This window comes from Vipera berus (genome assembly GCF_964194415.1).
Source record: "Vipera berus genome assembly, chromosome: 3".
Classification (NCBI taxonomy): Eukaryota; Metazoa; Chordata; class Lepidosauria; order Squamata; family Viperidae; genus Vipera; species Vipera berus.
Genome location: NC_138204.1, coordinates 36,542,713 through 36,562,571, shown reverse-complemented (window position 1 = coordinate 36,562,571; position 19,859 = coordinate 36,542,713). Strand labels below are relative to the sequence as shown.

General features: G+C 36.1%; 1 protein-coding gene across 1 annotated transcript in view; it reads right to left on the bottom strand.

The window, feature by feature from the left end:
* Positions 1 to 14,222, bottom strand: part of TNNT2 (troponin T2, cardiac type) — a gene marked incomplete at both ends in the record, with an annotated part of 28,991 nt that extends 14,769 nt beyond the window's left edge. Inside the window, 6 exons of the mRNA XM_081325440.1 lie at positions 1,974 to 1,995; positions 3,590 to 3,622; positions 4,425 to 4,514; positions 10,409 to 10,426; positions 10,524 to 10,534; positions 14,185 to 14,222. Of these exons, the coding sequence (XP_081181566.1) occupies positions 1,974 to 1,995; positions 3,590 to 3,622; positions 4,425 to 4,514; positions 10,409 to 10,426; positions 10,524 to 10,534; positions 14,185 to 14,222 (212 nt within the window). The remainder of the gene's footprint in view (positions 1 to 1,973; positions 1,996 to 3,589; positions 3,623 to 4,424; positions 4,515 to 10,408; positions 10,427 to 10,523; positions 10,535 to 14,184) is intronic.
* Between the last annotated feature and the right edge of the window lie 5,637 nt (positions 14,223 to 19,859).

Genomic DNA, 19,859 nt, shown 5'->3' with positions numbered 1-19,859 from the left:
AGATGAACTACTGAGCAGCTGTAATAACTTCATGTCTGGCATCAGAATGCTATCCTTGTGAGGGTATCATCTAAGGCTGCAAGCCACAACTGCTTTCCATCTGTCTTATCCCTTCTGTAGCTGACATTTTAAAAAAATTCTAGATAATTTCCAGATAACATTGAATTACCTAAAGTGATTGTGTATTTTCTATTATAAAATCTGTTTATTTAAAAAGTTTATTACCAATGTAATCCTATGTAATTTTATTGAAAATAAAATGTTGGCATTTCCCAAATTGTATAAAATAATCCAAACAAGAAAATACAACAGCAAAGGAATGCACCCAATTCTGTTTTTTAGTTGTCGGCCTTAGGGTAATAAAACATTGGTATACAAAAATATTTTCCTTTTTTTTAAGATCAGTGGTATTGAAAAGTACAGGAAACAACATTATCTGAAACGTTGATACAGAAGTGAGTCGTGAAGAATCATTTAATTGAAGGTAAATGTAATTCAAATTTAGTCTCAGTTTTTATTTTTATCAGAACAATTCCTAATAATTGCTCCTAATAGAATACCTCCGTCTATATATTTTTAAAGACAGAAACTTGCTGGCCTGAGCATTTATCAAACTTGCGAAATCCAACTGAAATCAGAACCCTGGATTTAGGAATAAGAGACTAATATGATGACTAGAGAGAATAAAAAACAAGCATGGAGGGATAGTTTATATCTTACCTTAGGGCAGGGGTAGACAACCTTGGTTCTTTTATGACTTGTGGACTTCAACTCCCAGAATTCCTGAGCCTGCTATGCTGGCACAGGAATTCTTGGAGTTGAAGTCCGCAACTCATAAAAGAGCCAAGGCTGCCTAACCCTGCCTTAGGGGATGGAACTCACATCATTCCATTAATTTGATCTAAAGTCTATCGACTCACAGATATATTGAGAATGCAAATGAAGGGCCTGCCGTTTGTAGCAAAAATTAGATGAGATGATAAAAGTATTGCAAGACTGCAAGCAAGTGTACAGAATATGAAGTGAAAAAGACTTTGTAGCTTAGCTGGTGCAGACAGCTGTTGATCCTGCAATGACATCTCGATAATAGAGGATCCCAAGATAGTTGCTGCGTGCAGAGCACTCTGGGATCTCCTTGTATCAGGTTGCTCCAAAGCTTAGTTAATCACCAGAGGATTTCAGGTCTAAAGGACTGTGAAATGGATTGGTTGCAGCTATACTGTAAATGGGGCAATCTATGCTAAATAGGACAAATTAAAGCATCAGAGTGACACGCAGCTAACAGAAAACAGGCTAAGAGACAGCAGGGACAGAACAGCTGATATTTATGGCTCCCTATTTCAGTTATTGTGTCTCTATCTCCATTCTGCTTTTGCCTGGGTCTTGTTCTTTACCTATGGTACAGTGTTAAGAGGAGAACTAATTAAACAATCAATCCTTAGAAACCATCTCTCCAACTGTTTTCCTTATGCAAGTTCAGCAATACCGTGAGGAGCAATGAGTCGCTGCTATGTTAGTTGTCCTACATGCATTGATCTGGGTGTGTCCTTGTCTGGATGTCCCACGTGCTTTGATCTTAGGGGTTCCCAGAGTGCTGTGATTTGCTGTGACATGTGGCTGCATAAATAGCCACATAAGTAGTCACTGCAACCTCTTTGTGAATCATTATTTCCTCAAAATGTTATCTATAGAGAATGGAAAACCTGCTGCCAGTAGACAAAAAGTGCGCAGAAGACAACAGCTCCAGTGTCAAAAGATCTTTCCACCTTTTGCTTTTTAAACATTTTTATGAAAGGGGAAAAATGATAAAAGAACCAATGGGAAAACATGGGCAAGTTATACATGAGAGGTAATGGCATCTCATCTAAGTCTATAAAAGTCATTGAATGTGGTTGGGCAATTGTATGACAAAAATGTCTAGAAGCATGCTACATTTTAATGTATTTATGGTAACTTAAGGTATATTTACTTACTTAGGTTTTGGCTTTGTTTCCCCTGCAATAAAAACAAACAAGTACAAAACTATAAAACATCATAAATACTATGCTATTTCTTTTGTGCATAAGCAGTATCATACAAAAATGCAGGGAAAGGCTAAGAAATGCTAAGCAAAATGAATTAAAGTCTGTTAGTAAAGTGATAAAACAAAACCCTAACTTTTTCCTTCCCCCCCCCCCACAACATTCATTCATTAATTCAAATTCTATTGTTTACTCCTCTTAATATTCCAGGTCAAAATTTTCTATATGCCTGGTCATTACTGGATACGTTCATGGATATTGACCTCCACTCCCATCATGACTTTGATGAATTGAGGTTTTCACCAACTGTTAAGGCTGGTCTCTATGTTAGTAAAGAGAAGGAGCAGACTAGTTACCAGATTTAACTAGCAGCATTCCCCACTAACACAAAAATGTATATTGGTCTGTTTTTCTACATTTTGACTAGTATGCCACAATCCAATTTTACCCCAAGCATGCTGATGCTATTGTATGCAAACTAGGATCTCTGATCTAGAGGCCAACTTAATGTTGCTTGAATCCCAACTAGAATCCCATTAAAAAAAATAAACAACAAAAATCATGTTTGCAACTTCCACTGATTTATAGTATTCATTGTACTACTGTATATCAATGGTTCTAACTACTGCCTTATTATCTGCCAATGTTCAGATCTCCCTTTTCTCATTTCTGAAGTTAATCATATAGTTTAGTTGTTTTACATTTATATTCCTCTCCTTTTCACACCAGATGCTTCTTTAAGCAATCTTTGGATATTTTTGTACACCAAACTAATTCTTGGTTCACAGAATAAAAGTTTGATTCCTGATTTCAATAAATGTAGATATTTGGTGAATGTATGAGGGTTAGGTGCAGAACAGAGGACCTTAGGAAGAGAAATACATTACTTTTCATCTGGATGTGAATGCATTTAATTTCACATTGTCAAATTTACAGACATTTTTTTAAGCAGAAAAGGGTAAACATTTAGTTTTTGCCTTATTCTCTCAGGTTGAGAATTTATGATTAAATTTATTTTATTTTTATTATTTTATTTATTAAATTTTTAAACCGCCCTTCTCCCGAAGGACTCAGGGCAGTGTACAGGGCAATAAATATCAAAATGTAAATACAAAAGTTAAAAAAGAGTTAAAAAGAATTAAATAATTATGCTCATGTTTTCCGAACATTAATGCCCACAACTGTGCATCTTTTAGTACCTTTAAAATCACGGAACCACAGACTTTATATCTTTTTAATAATAAATATGCAATAATTGTATTCTGGAGTGTACCGGAATGTCTTTTAAAAATGTCAAGCACAGCAATGCCACCTTTTCTTCATGACTAAAAACAAACAAACAAAAAGACCCACCATAACCTATGCTACCTCACCACTCATTCTATTCTACTCCCCAACGTATTTTAAGCTAAACTCACTCTCTTGGTTCTCTTGGTCCATGGATGCTAAACAAGCCTAATCTGAAATATGAACTAATATTTACTCAGCCTTAGCTAATATAAAAGCTCTGAGAATTTCAGCCACTCACTCAGAGTGTTATGACATACAGGTATTTCCTATTTACTTACCTTCTTCATGTTCTTTAGCTTGCTCTTCTGGTTCTATTTTAAGAGAGGAGTAGAGAACGTGATTAGCATCTTACACATTGCTACACCACCACTCCCTCTGGATGCATGTTATTGCTCCTAAGCTATGCCTGAAACCATTCCTAGGATGCTTCACAGTTCACCCATTCATTCCTGGGAAAGCTCACATTACTGGCATTCTGGTGTTTGATAATTAGAGTCAGTAGCATCTCCTTTCCTAATTTATTGTAACGTCGACACTGGACTAGACTATAATATGAGCACCCACAAATATAGATACACCATCAAAGTGACTTTCAGTTAATAAAATGCTACTTTTCAAAAACATTTCAAAGTACTTGTTACATCCGGTGAATGTGTAAGTCTACCCCTTTTCAAACCTACTTATAAATAAATGGAAAATAACACATAGTCAGCAAAGAACATCAGATATATAGTTTATCTTTTCATGTGGTGTGTATCCATATATCTGTTTTAGATATAATAAGTGCTAATTTTAACAAAACCTTGACTTTTCCAAAATAGCATTATGCTTCTATGCATAAATGAAGAGACCTGGGGTGGGAAAAGGGTATTTGTTTTCCCTTTCACTAAGCAGAAATTACCTTCGTCTGTTTCTGAGCTTCTTGTAATACCCATGAAACATAAACCAGTAGAAGTAGGGACATTAATGATTTAAATGTAACTGTGAAGCTTTATAAAAATGTAGCTATAGATCTCATACATCTCTGCATTGTAAAAGAGCATACTATCATAGCCACCCCCCCAAAAAAAAAAGTATCACCCAAAACTGATTTAGCAGAATATCACTGCATGCCTTCTGCTATGGCTTCTTCCGCATCTTCCTTGATTTCCTCCACTTGTTCTTCTTCTTCTACAGAATAAAACACTAGAATAACCACCAAATCTAAGAATACAGAGATGAACTAATAATAATAAAAAAATATTTGAATATATTAGTGTCAGACTATGGTGAAAGAAGAGGAAGAGCTGAAAAAGAGCGAAGTTCCAAAAAAAGAAAGAAAAGAAAATGAAAAAGAGTGGGCCAACAGCAGTCCTGTGGTTATGTGTGACTTTTAGTTCAGTCTGATGAGGTCCTTGGCCTAATTTCAAAGACCGTTTTTTAAGCAAGCAAGAAAGAGAGAGCTTTGTTCAATTTGTCTCTTGTTCTAGCCATCACTGATTTGTGATTCCAATAACTGCTAAAGAAACCTGGCCCTCTCCAAAATGCCCATTAGTTACATTTTGATTCAATGACAAATATCTTTCATGAGGATTAAGGAAGGGAGGCAGAATTCTGGGATGAACTGACATCTCAGTAAGGCACACTTTAAACATCTAGGTAGACTCCTCTGAGTGGACACTTCCCACGCTTCTAATGCATTCCAAAACAGAGTAACTGTTCAGTTAAAGAAACAGTTGAAGCATGGAGCAAAACAATGTTCAGAGTGCTAGAACATCTACAACAAAGGAAAAGTATAGACAATTGTTCCTTTTTAGTTAATGAAAAAAACTTTATTTAAAAAAGTTAGATACTGCATAATCAGAACTCCATAATTATTATGAGTGTTGCAAAAAAATGGGCAAAAACATTTTTTTCTTCTTTTGATAATTATGCAGTCTTTCATTTCTGCAATATAGATAGGATGAATTAATGTATGGGAAACCTAGTGAAGCAAAGACAGTTTTAGATTTTATTATAGTATAAATGAATTAAAGAAATCACAAATCATCTCATTCAGTCCCTTACTAAGTACAGAATCCACTACAGCATCCACAACAGGTGTCTATCCAGCCTGTCTGAAAATCTCCAGAGAAGGAGAACTTCATGTACCAGCTTGTTCCATTATCTGACAGTTCATATGGCTAGCAGGCTAAACTTCCTTCCTTAGCCAGTGCCTCTAATCCTCATTTCTGGAGCAATAGAGAATAAATCCACTCCCTCTTCTGTGTGATAACTCTGTAGATGATGCCAAATTATCATGTAAGGTAGATACAGTTCTCCAGCTTTCAATCCAGAAATGTAATATTAGGATTTTCCAGCTCTATCAAAAGCCAATTGAAAATGGCTTTTGTTATACCGTTTTCCTTGCTCAGTAGTATAGTTCCATTCTTAGACCTTGTTATGTGTGTGGTTTAAAATAGTCTTATTGAGAATATATATTTCAGTTACGGATGCTCCTTCCATGCATGCATGAATAATAAATGTTCCTATTGCACTTATAAAGTAAAATGAAAATAAAGGTTTTACTACCGTCTTCCATCTCTATCCATTCTTCCTCTTCTTAATCAAGGCAACCAGGGTGGTGAAAGGGAATAAGTACAGAAGGTTAGCAAGGATTATGAGAAGCAGTGGTATCAAAATAAAGTATCCATAAATGGCTAGGTTTTATGCTGGTTTGTTTGTTGCTGTTGTTGTTGTGTACATGACTAGAGTTCAGGTGCCAAGCATTTATGAAGCCAGACATTAACAAGAAAATGGGATATTAGGAGCCAAGCAATCTAGGACATTCGCATATCTATATACAAACAGATATCAGTATTTTGCCATCACTCAGATAGATAGAAGAGAATATATATATGTAAAATTGCAAGTATCGGAAAACTCTTTTCAGACTGAATTTCAATGTAGTTGTTTCAGCTCATTTTATATGAAAGTAACAGGACTGGGCATGCTTCAAAAACTATTTAGAAGTGGTTCAAATCTTGTGTGAAGACAGTCCTCTCTGCTAAAGCAGTGGGATTTCTGTTCAGTCTTCTGAGAACCTGAAAAGGTGTCTGTGTGTGTGTGTGGGGGGGTCATATGACTTTTAAGGGGCAACTTCCCTTTAAAGCATCATCAACTTCTTTAAGCCTGAAAAAAAAATCAGGCTGTTTTAATGAATATCAGAGAGGAATTGTGCTCATGGATCAATTTTGAAGCACCTAGAGACAAAGAAACAGAAAATCCTAAAAACAAAATTGCTTAAATTCTCAAAAAGCAGGCATCTTGTATATGTAAGCTTTAAGTTAATTTCATTTTTGTTACACCAAAATAGTCTATTATGACAATGACATTCCTTGAGGCTGCCACCACTTTGTTGTTGCAAAAGCATCAGTTTTGGAATTTATTTTTCAAACAGACAATAAATCGTTCCTGTCACTCTATTATCTTTACTAGAGGAGCCGTGATGGCGCAGTGGTTAGATTGCAGTATTGAAGACTAACTCTGCCCACAGCCAGGTGTTTGATCCTGACCGGCTCAAAGTTGACCCAGCCCTCCATTCTTCTGAGTTCTGTAAAATGAGGACCCAGAATATGCTGATTCTGTAAACAAGTCACACAATGCTGCAAAGCACTGTGGAGAGGTATATAAATCTAAGTGCTATCACTACTAAGCTAAAGGAGTCTCTTTTCAGTCATAGCCTGTTACTTCTTTTTGAAGAAGATCTGTGCCATATTTGGTACATCATTATTGTTGAATGAGGAGGAGGAGAGTTGCCAAAGGTGAGCTAAAATAAGGAAAAGTGGAGTATTTTCTTGTTTCAAATTTTGATGGAAAAACATAAGTAGTTAAAAAGCTATGGTTTCATTTGGTCATTTCCATGAGTTTACTATCTTTGGGAATTACAGTTTGCAATTCTGGGTTGTTTCTTGTGGAAGCTGAATTCTGATTTTAATGAATTCTGACTGGCTAATAGATACTAGCTGATCTACAAAATATTTTTTTAAATTATTATTTGACCACAAGAGGGAGCTAAAGAACATCAAATACATCTAAAACAGAAAGATTGCAAAAATTAGTTTTAAGGAGTAGCACTTAACAATAGCTCTTAGACTTATATACCACTTCATAATGCTTTACAACCCTCTCTAAGTGGTATACAGAGCCAGCATATTTCCCCCAACAATCTGGGTTCTCATTTTATCAACCTCGGAAGGATGGAAAGCTGAGTTAAACTTGAGCTGGTAAGAATCCAATTGCTGGCAGTCACCAGAATTGGGCCTTCAATACTGCCTTCTAACCATTGCACCACCACGGCTCCTATTTAAATAAAACAATTTATTTTATAGACCAAGTAGGTTTCAAAGATGTCATGAAAGATGAACAAGGGAAAGAAATTATTCAAATAATTGGAAGAAATATGAGTAAACCAGAGATGCAATCAAGCACAGAAAGTTATCAAACCATTGAAGCTACTGCACAAATATTTGATAATACATAGGACTTAACCCTAATTTTGGAATATAAATGCCTATTATCTAGTGCCTAATGTGAAGATTGTTTAATTACAAGTCCCCCAGCCCAATTGAAATAAGAAGAGTTGCAAGTAATTCTACAATCCTCAGGAGAACAAGTTTGGGGTCTCCGCTTCAAAATCAAAATGGAAATTGGCAGTGTTGATATATTTGTTTTAAAAGTCATACTGGAGAATCCCTTAAGAAAAACAGAAGTGTATATTTTATAGACATTCTGAAGAGGAAAACAATTTTATTTTATGAGGATAAACTGGAGAGAGTAACAGAAACTTAATAAATTAATTGGAATTAGGATGATTTTCTATTGGTTTGACATATGTAATTAAAAGAAAGTTTCAATGTAGAGTACAGAATGTAGAGTGCTTAGAAGAGCAACAAAGATGATCTGGGGACTGGAGGCTAAAATATATAAAGAATGGTTGCTGGAACTGGGTATGTCTAGGGTGACATGATAGCAGTGTTCCAATATCTATGGGGCTGCCACAAAGAAGAGGGAGTCAAGCTATTCTCCAAAGCACCTGAGGGGAGGACAAGAAGCAACGGGTGGAAAGTAATCAAGGAGAGAAGCAACCTAGGTTGCTTCTAAGAAATTTCCTGACAGAACAATTAATCAGTGGAACAACCTTCTTCCATAAGTTGTTAATGCTCCAACACTAGAGGTTTTTAAAAAGAGATTGAACAACCATTTATCTGAAATAATATAGGGTTTCCTGCCTAAACAGGAGGTTGGACTGGAAGACCTCCAAGGTTCCTTCCAACTCTGTTATTCTATGACATTCTGTGACATTGTTTTGTGCTTATAAAATGAGTTCTAAAATAAAATGAATAGATTATTGTTAATGCTTGTAAAAATTAATGCTTGTAAATATGAATGCTTGGAATTAAATTTGGAAAGTATGTTGAAGAGGAAGAGAGAAAGAAAAAGAATTTTTGATCTTTCATTTTTTCTTTCTTTATATACAGTAGTTATGTTTACATGTGTCAGTCTCTCTCTTATATGTATGTATAATGCTTGTGTAATTCTTAAAGATTGAAAAATATTGAAAGTGAATTTGAAAGTATATACATTAAAAGGGGGTTTAAAAAGTGTATTAGAATTTATTTTAGTTATAGAGATGAGATATCTTAACAAATGTTTAGAGTCTTAAAAAGGTTAAAGAATTTGAAAGAATATAATGATTGTTGTTAATATTATGATAGTTTAAAAAGATGAATAAGTATAAATAGAAATACTGTATATATCATTTCCCACATCAGGGAAAAATGGATTTGGTTAAGGTGGCAATATAAACTATTTTTTAACAAAGGGATTTTATCAGGTCTTCTTTCTGTTGGGATATGGCTTCGGGTTTTTAATGCTTGAAATAGAAGAAAATGAAATTTAGAATATAGTTTGAAGATTTAATAATTGTGTAGTTATAGAACTGGCTTGTAATAATTATAGGTAATGTAAAAACTTGAGATCATAAATGTATTGGTATTTTACTATGTTGGAAAGAGTTAGAAGTCAATACCTTTTGTTTCTCTCTCCTCTTTTTTTATCCTGCTCTTTCCCTGTGTAGCAGAAGGAGGGGCAGAACTTGGGGGTGGAATTAAAAGAGGGATTAGCCTAGAATCCCTACATAGCCACAAAAAAGTTAAGTCCAACCTCCCTTGAATTCCATTAACCCTCATCTAACTCCAAGCAGGTGTTAATTGTTAGTTGAGTAAATTTCTGTTCATAGGCATGACTAGCAATAAATCAGTTTAATTGGATCTTCATGTATGGACCTGATCTTTCATCTCTCTCTCTCTCTCTCTCTCTCTCTCTCTCTCTCTCACACACACACACACACACACACACAAACACACACCTTTTTAATCTTTATTTTCATTGTAATTTATGCAACAATAAACATTAATAATATTTTTATTCAAAAAACATGGGAAGTGTCACAGCACAGGAGACAAAACAAGTGACAGGAAAGAAAATACATTCAGAATGCAAAAAACAAGTACAAGTATCAGAAAGATATGCAATACTAAATATATTAACAATTTAAATCCAGCTTATTGTATTAAAAAGAATTTTGTCTTATCTGTGATAAGGTGCCTGGATTTACATTGATAAAACCTCTCCCTGTATGAAATATTTCCTCCAAATCTGCTTGTTTATATTGTCAGGAAGGATTTTATAAACATAATAATAATGACATCTACTAACTTTTGAATACATAAAGCCAAATGTTATAAAACTGACAGTACTTAAACCAGCTTGTATTTCTCTCTGCCTATGCCTACTAATCCTAATAAGGCATTCTTGTAATTGCAAATATCTATTTTCTTCCTCCCAGTAAAGAAAAAAACGGAATAGTTGAACCCTTCCTTTTTAGTAGGAATAATATTTGTTAAGAGTACATAAATTTTTGCTCTTGCTGTATAGAGGAACCTGTGCCAAATAATTCTTGCCTTTCCTGTATCACATCACTTCATGTTTTGTATCTTGTTTTATTGTTCACTGTGCTTCTTTATTCCTTTAAAAGACATAATACTATGACTTTTCTAATAACAACAGAAACTTACCTTCTTCAATACAATCTTCTGTGGCAAGATAAACCAAGAAGAAAGAAGAACAACATTAGAGCTTGTTAAGAATATCTGAAAAACCTACCAAAGAAGATTGCGTTCATTGCCTTACCTTCCTGTTCTCTGTAAAGAAAAAAAGAAAAAAAAAGCTAGATTAGAATAATGTCTGAGCTTTTCTTTTCTTAAAGCAGGACAGAAAACAGTTCTCCAAAAGAAGTCCTAGTTACAATCAGCTTCAAGTTAAGGAGTCATGTTGACCTCTTTCTTGTCAGGACAAATAGTCTTATGACATAAAAACTTATCAGCTTATATTAATAGACCAAGAAATCTTCGAGCACTTCCATAGCCATTCTTGACATCACTTTATTATTATTATTTTATTTGATAAGTAAATCTATAAGTAAATTTATATTTCTTAAGTAAATGTATTTGTTAAATAAATTTGCACTACCCCAATGTAGGGTACATCAAAAAATGAACAATAAACAAACCAAAGCAAAACCAAAATCACATAACATTAAAACATACTATATGCGAAATCCAAAATATAAAATCACAACCAAATACTTTGGGATTGACTCCAGATTGATTTCATTATCACAATGTTTATTTTTGGGGAGCTGGCTCAATTTATCCCAAAGCTGCTTTTTCATGAGGCAACTGGACTATCTTGTTTTTGTTTGAAGATGTTTCGCTTCTCATCCAAGAAGCTTTTTGGATGAGAAGTGAAATGTCTTCAAAGAAAAACAAGAAAGTCCAGTTGCCTCATGAAAAAGCACCTTTGGGATAACTATGACCAGGATGACTGACAATCTACATAGACAACTTAATTTATTTGCCCAGAACTCTACCTGGCAGTAGCTTCTATAAACATACTTCTGCTAAGGTAGATATCCTGTCTTGGAAATTATCCTCAAACCTCAAATGAACACCTTATTTCAGTTGGCTCTGAAGCCAAACCAAAACCAACATCCATTTGCAGGTTGTAGATTCATTGAGAGTACAATATGGAGTCTTTTTTTTCTGAAAGGCACAAGCTGTTCTTCCTCCCTGTATTCTTGAGTAATCTTATGAGGTGTTTCTTTATGTGAATTTTGTAATTGTATTATACAGATATAGTCATTGTGATCATGTATGTGTGTATTTTAAATAGTGCTTGGTGCTTACTAGTGGGTAGCCTATGCACAGTTTCTTGACCTGCGTTAAACCATCACCAAACTTCAGCAACATTTCAGAGAATCAAATAGTGTGACTGGTATAAATTGGGTTTCAGGGACATTAGACGTTTCTTCTGAAGTTGTATGTCTTAAAGTAACTGTCTGCACTAACCCAATAGAGAATGGGAAATTACAGAAAATTCTGGCAGCACCTGCTCCCACCTTTGCAGTGGTAATTTAAAAATAAAAAGAAGCAAATCTTGCCAGTGAAAGGTTAACTCCCAAATAATGAACTGATCTGCTTATAAGTACTTTGGAGATCAAGAGCTCAGTCTTTTTGTAACACAGCCAAATTACAGCTGGTTCTTCCTTTAAGAGTTATGAGACAGGAAGAGGCTGACGTAGCAAGATAGTCCTGATCTCATCTCTAAAATTGTGTCTCTGAAGCTTTACCACTTTAAGATAAGGTTATAGTGATTTTAAGCTTCACTATTTTATTCCTTTTTCTAAACAGTGAAACTCTTTGCTAGAAAGCTGACTATTTTACATGAAATCATGTTTAATGTTTGTATTTTGGACTTCAGGGGGATAATCTTTAGGCTGGAAGTAGCATGAAGTCTACTGGATATTTTAATGCATGAGTTCATGTTATGCATCAACTGGAGATGCAGCTCAAGTAACAGGAACAGGTTTTGATTAAATGAAGCAAGAAGGAGTGAGACAGTTCTGAAAGATTTTTTTCCCCCAGTAGTCTGGTGAGATTTTACAGCTAAAGTCAAGACCATATGAGAAACTGCTCAGTTAACTGAATTGAGGGTGTACAAGAAACTGAGAAAGTGTGAAAGAATGGGAGGAACTGGGCATCCAAATGGTATGAAGAACTTCTAGAATTGCAAACGTAACCAAGTGAAAAGCAGCCTAATGACTGCCAAGATCTGTAGAATGCTGTGACCTTTCAGTGGTTCCTAATTATTGTAGTTATAGTTTTTTCTGTAGACATAATTTTCAAACTACAATAATCTTCCCCATCTGTGAAGACTTGTAATTGCTACAAAAGATTGGTATCAATTAAATAATTTTTAGAATAACCTGGAACATATAAAGGTCTTGTCATGGTTCTGATAGATGAGACCATTTAAAAGAACTTCAAAGGAAGGAATTCTTCTTTAAAGAACATTTTTATTTGGCTACAAAATAATGACACATACAAAGGTGAACCCAAGACTAAATTCCCTTTCCCCTGGTTACAAAGTTGCAAGTTGCAATTCCCACCCCAATTTGCTGTCATAATTCACCAATTGTTAGAAAACAGAGGCACTCCTCGCAGCTCTCCAACCTGCCAAAATGTTATCAGTAATGACCTTGGTTCCCATACATGTGAAATGTTTTGGCTAACTGAGAATTACACCACCACCCCATCAGTTCGGTTTGTCACAGCGTTGACAGGTATATTAGATTCTGAAATGTTATTCCTATTGGCAATTTAATATTAATATAGTCAAGGCTAGGCTTTTGGATCAGGCTGCATGCCTCGTTACCCTCAAAAATGCATTACCCAGTATTGTTGTGATTAGCTCTATCAGTGCTGAAGGCTGATGCTGGGAATAAGCCTCACAGTCATCATGACTTAAATATGAGTTTCCCCATATTCACCTGGCTAGCCAGAATTGGAGAGAATAAACTGAATGGACCATTACTTTGATTACAGTACCAGGCAATTTTTATGTATTTGTCCTTAACATGCTTTCCTGAAAGATGTTTTTTAGAAAGAAATAAAAAGAGGGGAAAATTTGAATAAAGGTATACATATTGATATTTATGGGTACATATTTAGAAATAATATCTCATCTAAATGACATTGGAATGTATTTTATTTTGGCAATTATGGCTGTGAACAGGTAATCTGCATGCTTGCTCAGTCCACTATCAAGAACTAACTACTGGTGAAGAACATCAAGATCCCTTTTCTCCCCTCACAAGATGCTTTATGTTATATCACATTTATTAAAAAAAAAGAAGTGACTTGCAAATGTTTTCCACTGACCCTGGTAGTTGAATAGATTTATCATGTTTAACAAGTAAAAGGTCACCAAAAATATTGCACCAAGGGCTTGGTGGCACAGTGGTTAGAATGCAGTATTGCAGGCTAATTCTGCTGACTGCCAGCAGTTCGATTATGACCAGCTCAAAGTTGACTCAACCTTTCATCCTTCTGGGGTTGGTAAAATGAAGACCAAGATTATTGGGGGCAATATGCTGACTCTATAAACCACTTAGAGAGGGCTGTAAAGCACTATGAAGTCTAAGTGCTATTGCTATTGCTATTGCCAACCCTAGAAATAGCAATGCTTACCATGCAAATAGCTTTCAAGAAGGGTTGTGGTGTACTTTCACTTCCGCTGAGTCCATAGATATACAATAGTTAATGTCTTCCCCAGTCATCAAACTTTTTCTCAAGGCATTTGTTATTATTCAAACTGTCTCATAGTTGTAATTTCTAACCATTGTTTATAAAGGAACAAACCAGAACTACACACAAAATTGTGAGTAATAGCAAAATAATAGCATTTATAGCATCTCCACCAAAGAGGGATTTGCACAACAAAAACCACTTACTCTTCATATTCCTCAATGATTTCTTCAGTGTCTGACATTTTCAGTTACCTGCCATTAAAAAAAGCAAAATAAAGTTTCAGGAGATATCAAAATGCTGGAATATGCTCTGAGTACCATCTACAGGGTGCTTTTAACCAGGACCAAAAGTCACTAAATGCCTGATTGACCCAAAAATGTTATTGAACTGACTCTAAAAAATAGGCAGATTTAACACAGTTCCAAGGAAGCCAAAGTGAAACACAGCAATGTACCTCAATGTGAACTGAAACTGCAGTTTTTAATGCACAGTAATATGCCAGATGTACATGGAGCTGAGTGTATTAATGCTGTATCTGTCATATAAGTACTTGGAACTGAGGCCTTCATCAACCTGATGTTCTCCAGATAAGATGGATTTCAACTCACATAATTTCTTCCTGCTTTCTGGGAATTTTGATCTGTTTGGAGAGCACAATTTGGGAAAAACTGAAATAGAGGATGCAGGATTTGACTGACTGTTCAATGATATAATAGTGACTGGATGAGTCTCAACAATAGATTAGCATGACTGCCATCCATGTAAAACTTTCCTGAGAAATTATTGGTCAAAACGTTAGGCATAAGCTAGCCTTCCAAAACTAAAAGTTCAGCATTTTGAATATGCTAGGAGTTTTTTGAGGTCCTGGTGAAGAAATAAGACCCTGTAAATAGATCAGAACCAAGCCATAAAGGGCTTTATAGGTTGAAACCTGAACTTTAAATTGCAGCCAGAAGTAATAGGAAGCTAGATCATGGCTCACAGGACAGATGTACCATGTGTACACCATTAAATACCTACTCACTAGATTTTGCAACAACTGAAATTTCCAACTGATCTGTTAAGGCAGCCCCATGTAGGATGCATTGTAGTAGTCTAACTGAGTGATAATAAGGGCATAAGCCATAGTAATCAGATCTCCCAGCCCTAAACAAGGCTGCAACTGAGCAAAGACCTCCTGGGGCCACAGCCTCCAACTGTTAATCCAAAAGGAACTCTAAGTTGCAGACCTGCTAATTCAGAGGCAATACAATCAGGACCAGAAACAAAACAATGGGTGTAGAAGAACCCCAGTGTAGAAACATCAGCTCAATTGTGCAAAGGTTCAACTGAAACTTGTTCTATCTCATCCAGATCTTTGAAATCTCCAAGTAATGGAACAAGACTTCAACACCATCTCCAGCCTGCCCAGGATCATAATGTACAATTGATATCATCATCATCATCAGTATATTGATGGTATTGGTCCCCAAAGCACTAGATGACCTCCCTAGTGGCTCCATATGGATGAAAATATTGAGAGAGAGAGAGAGAGAGAGAGAGAGAGAGAGAGAAAGAGAGAGAGAGAGAGAGAGAGAGAGAGAGAGAGAATGATCCTGCACCACCCATAAAGGAGGTAATCACTAAGGAAAGTGCCAAACCACTGAAAAACAATGCTTCAAATCTTTTGTAGAATGTGCTGTAGTTGGTCCTGAACCACCATCTCAAAAATCTTTACTAAGAAGGCAAAGTTAGAAACCAGATGATAGTTATATCTAATACATTCAGATCTCTTAAAGAAGGGGACACACCTCTTAAGGATTTCTAGCATAAATCTCTCTTACAATGAGACATTCACACCTTCACAGATAAAAAAAAATAGAAATAGGGTATTTGTAACAATTTGGAATCAGTTCTGTCCATTCTCATGATGATGGCAAAGTACAACAGCTAATTAAATCTATGACTAGTTCCACAGCAGTATATGTGAAAGCTAGACAAAGGTAGTCTTAGAGAGAAATAAAGTGTATTTGGGGATAAGAGTTAAAAGTGAGGAAAGGAGGATGTTCTCCCTAAAACCCCTGCCCAGCCAAAGGTCTATTATTTGTGTGTGTGTGTGTGTGTGTGTGTGTGTGTGTGTGTGTGTGTGTGTGTGTGTCTGTGTGTCTGTGTGTCTGTGTGTCTGTGTCTCTGTGTGTATATCTCAGGAATCAAGTGCATGGGCTTTAATTCTCTAATATGTAAAAAATGAGTATTGAGAGGAGAGTTGTAGATCTGCTATGTGTAATAGCACTTGGGAGTCCTCCTAGATTCACGACTTACTCTGGAAGATCATATAGTGGCCGTGACTAGGGGGGCTTTCGCCCAGGTTCGCCTGGTGCGCCAGTTGCGGCCCTATCTGGACCGGGATGCCCTGTGTACGGTCACTCATGTGCTCGTGACCTCTCGCCTAGACTACTGTAATGCTCTCTACATGGGCTTCCCTTGAAGACCACTCGGAGGCTCCAACTGGTACAGAATGCGGCCGCGAGAGTTGTCCTGGGAGTTTCCCGGTACTTCCATGTTACACCTTTGCTCCGCGAGCTGCATTGGCTACCAGTTGTCTTCCGGGTGAGGTTCAAGGTCTTGGTTATGATCTTTAAGTCCTTACATGGCATGGGTCCGGGTTACCTCGAGGACCACCTGCTGCCGGCGTCAACTCCCCTCCGCCCTGTGCGTGCCCACAGAGAGGGCCTCCTCAGGGTGCCTCCGGTCAGGGAATGTCGACTGGTGGCCCCCAGGGGGAGGGCCTTCTCTGTGGATGCTCCGGCATTATGGAACCAACTGCCGGTTGAGCTTCGGATGGCATCAGACCTCCGATCCTTCCGCCGCGGGCTGAAGACCCACTTATTTGAATTAGCTGGTCTGGCCTGATGGGGGAATATGGGTTTTTAATTGGTTTTTTAGTATTTTATTATTGTTGTATTTTAATTGGGCACTGGTTTAATTTCCTTTTAACTTTTGTACCGCTATTTATATATGCCCTGTGAACCGCCCTGAGTCCCTCGGGAGAAGGGCGGTATAGAAATCAAATAAAACATAAACAAACAAAAACAAAACATTATTACCCATAAAACAGATAAACAAGAAAAATATAAGAATATAATTAATCTGTAAAATTCAAAACCACAAGATGTATGATGGACACTAATTTGGATGGCTTTAAAAAGCAATCAAATAAAGTCATGGAGGACAGATCTATTAAAATGCCTTTCTTTAAATACCATTGGGAAGAAAAAAATGGAATCTCATATTTATAAGATTTTCCAGCAGTATCTGATTGGCTTTTATAAGAAATAGAATGCCAAACTAAGATGGGCATTGGCCTGATTCAACAACAACTTATTGTATTCACAAGCACAAGGCTTCAAGCTGAAATATTTCTCTAGAATCTCAAGTTTTGAGTTGTTATAACAGTTAACATATAACCTTTCTGAAATACTGTACTGTAGTCTCTATAGTTAGTAAACTGTGTATATTGTCTTTGGGGAAGGAAACAGCTAAAGATAGTGACAAGGAAAGCTAAGCTTTTAGTGCAATGAAGTCAGAAGAAAAGGCAAACACCACCCATATCTAATAACTGATATAAATGTAACTCTTGAATTTGGCCTGAGGTCAAAAAGCACTTCTTTGCTGATAATAGTGACAGCAAAGCTTGGGGTTTTTTTATTTCCATTTCACAACTCAGCAGCATAGTTCTTCTAAAATAAGTACATGAGATTAGCAGCAGAACTGATAAGAAAGAACAAGCAGAGACATCACAAGTAGTCATGTCTGATATTACAAACTAAGGACACAAGTGATGTGAAAGACAACTGTTTTAAATGAGGTCAAGAAATATACGAGAAAAAAAAATTACATTATGGTTCAAAATAATAATCTTGATATAGTGTTTCTTTCATCCTACCTCTACATTACTCTCCTTATAAAAAGAAAAATCAACACTTTTTCTCACTTCCATATTTAACAAGTTGAGCAATACTTGTAACCTCACAGGTACACCCTGTAGTCTGGAGACAAAAGGAGGAATTTTCTGCAGTACTGCCTGAGGCTAGAGTCTGGGGAGCTCAAACATCTTAAATTTCTAGCAACTAGTGCCAGAAACAACATTGCTAAATAAGTCCATAATCACATCTAAGCTATTATCCCAAATCAAAAAGTATTTTGCATACCTAGTGTAATGCCAAATCTATACATCTTTCATACAATAGCCTTAGTTATTAGTTTTTTCTCTTTACCAAGAACAATACAATAAGTTTGGAACTCTAACTTTGCTCACAGCTTTCTGAAATTGAAAAAAGGACTAGCTAGTCTAAGACTAGTTTCTCTCTTTCCTCTGAGCTTCATGCTTAAAGCCGGCTACCCCAAGCTCACTTGCCTATGTTTCCACCTGCAACAATATAAGCATGTGAAACTTGTTCTTCCTTTTCCTTGCTTAAAGCATCCCCAAGTCTTGGCAGCTGCTTTCAGCACATCCAATCCTGCTAGATCAGCTGTGAAACAAATCACTAAAGTAAGTGGCATTTTAAGCAGGTTCTGGGGAGTTCAACAAATAATTCTCATGTGTCAGACCACCTGTCCTGTCTCTTAAGTCCCTGTTTCTCTTCTACTTTGGAATAGAGCGTCACAAAGTATGTATCATTTGAATCGTGCCTAACAGCTGTAAAAGAATAGAATCAAGGATGTTGCTGCACAAATTTACAATGGTATTATGAGAGCAATAAAGGAAATGTCATTAGGAGCAGCATCCTAATCAAAGGTACATAGCACACGTCCAGTTATCTGAAAACTGAATAATAATTTGACTTAATCACTTCTAAATTTTGTCTGACTTGGTATAAAACTTTCCTTACCTATTCAGTTTTTTAATAATCTGTTCTGTCACTCTTAATGTAAACATGTAGATAGTATATTTAGTACATCATTTTTCCTGGTATGTACTGACATACTGCAGTCCTATGATTGTTTTTTTTAAAAAAAAAATGAGTCCACATTGTAATCTTTTATAATATTTTTAGGATCACAACCATCCTGATAAGAATTTTTTGTTACCTCAGGAGGACACTAGCTATAGTCCTCTGCAGTATTTTCATATAATTTTTGAATCCATCTGTCTTAACTAATGAAGAATTAGAACTCTATATGTGTATTTGCGGACACCTCAGGTTATTCTTCATAAGTAATTAAGCATAAACATTTTCAGGCTATGAAACAAATGAAATGGATTGGTGATTTTATACACATGCACATAGAGAGAAACTAAGACTGGCAGAAACATTTAATTCACCAGGAAAAATATTGAGCTTAGACTAAGAATGTCTGTCTTTGTGATAATGGCCATGTTACAAAAGGCAGTTATTGTGCATACAAAAGCCTACTTCAAACAAGCCATGTACTCCTGCTACTGACTTCCCTTGTTCATCTTTGAATGGTTTCCAACATACAGTGAAAATTCACTTTTTTGCTACCTGGATTACAAAGGAAAAGAAACACTAATACCAGTCTAATACTATCTTCCCGCAACTTATATGAATACCATGTTTTCTAAATGTGCACTTAGCAAACCATTTTACACAGGTTAGTGCTACAAACTGAATTCGTTGTTTTGTTTTCAAGTCTAAACAGTTTTATGATATTATAGCTTCTGCCTTCTTCCCCAAACACACACACATATACAGAGCCACATACTGAAATGAATAAGGACAAACTCATATTTTTGCATTTCAAAAGATGGGTATACACAGAGAAATTGAGAGGGGGTAGATTTGGGGTACTGCCACACAATATATACCCCCTCCCAATCCTAACTTCAAATATGTTGTTTTCAGATGTGGTATGTGGCCCGGTTAGTTTAAGATGG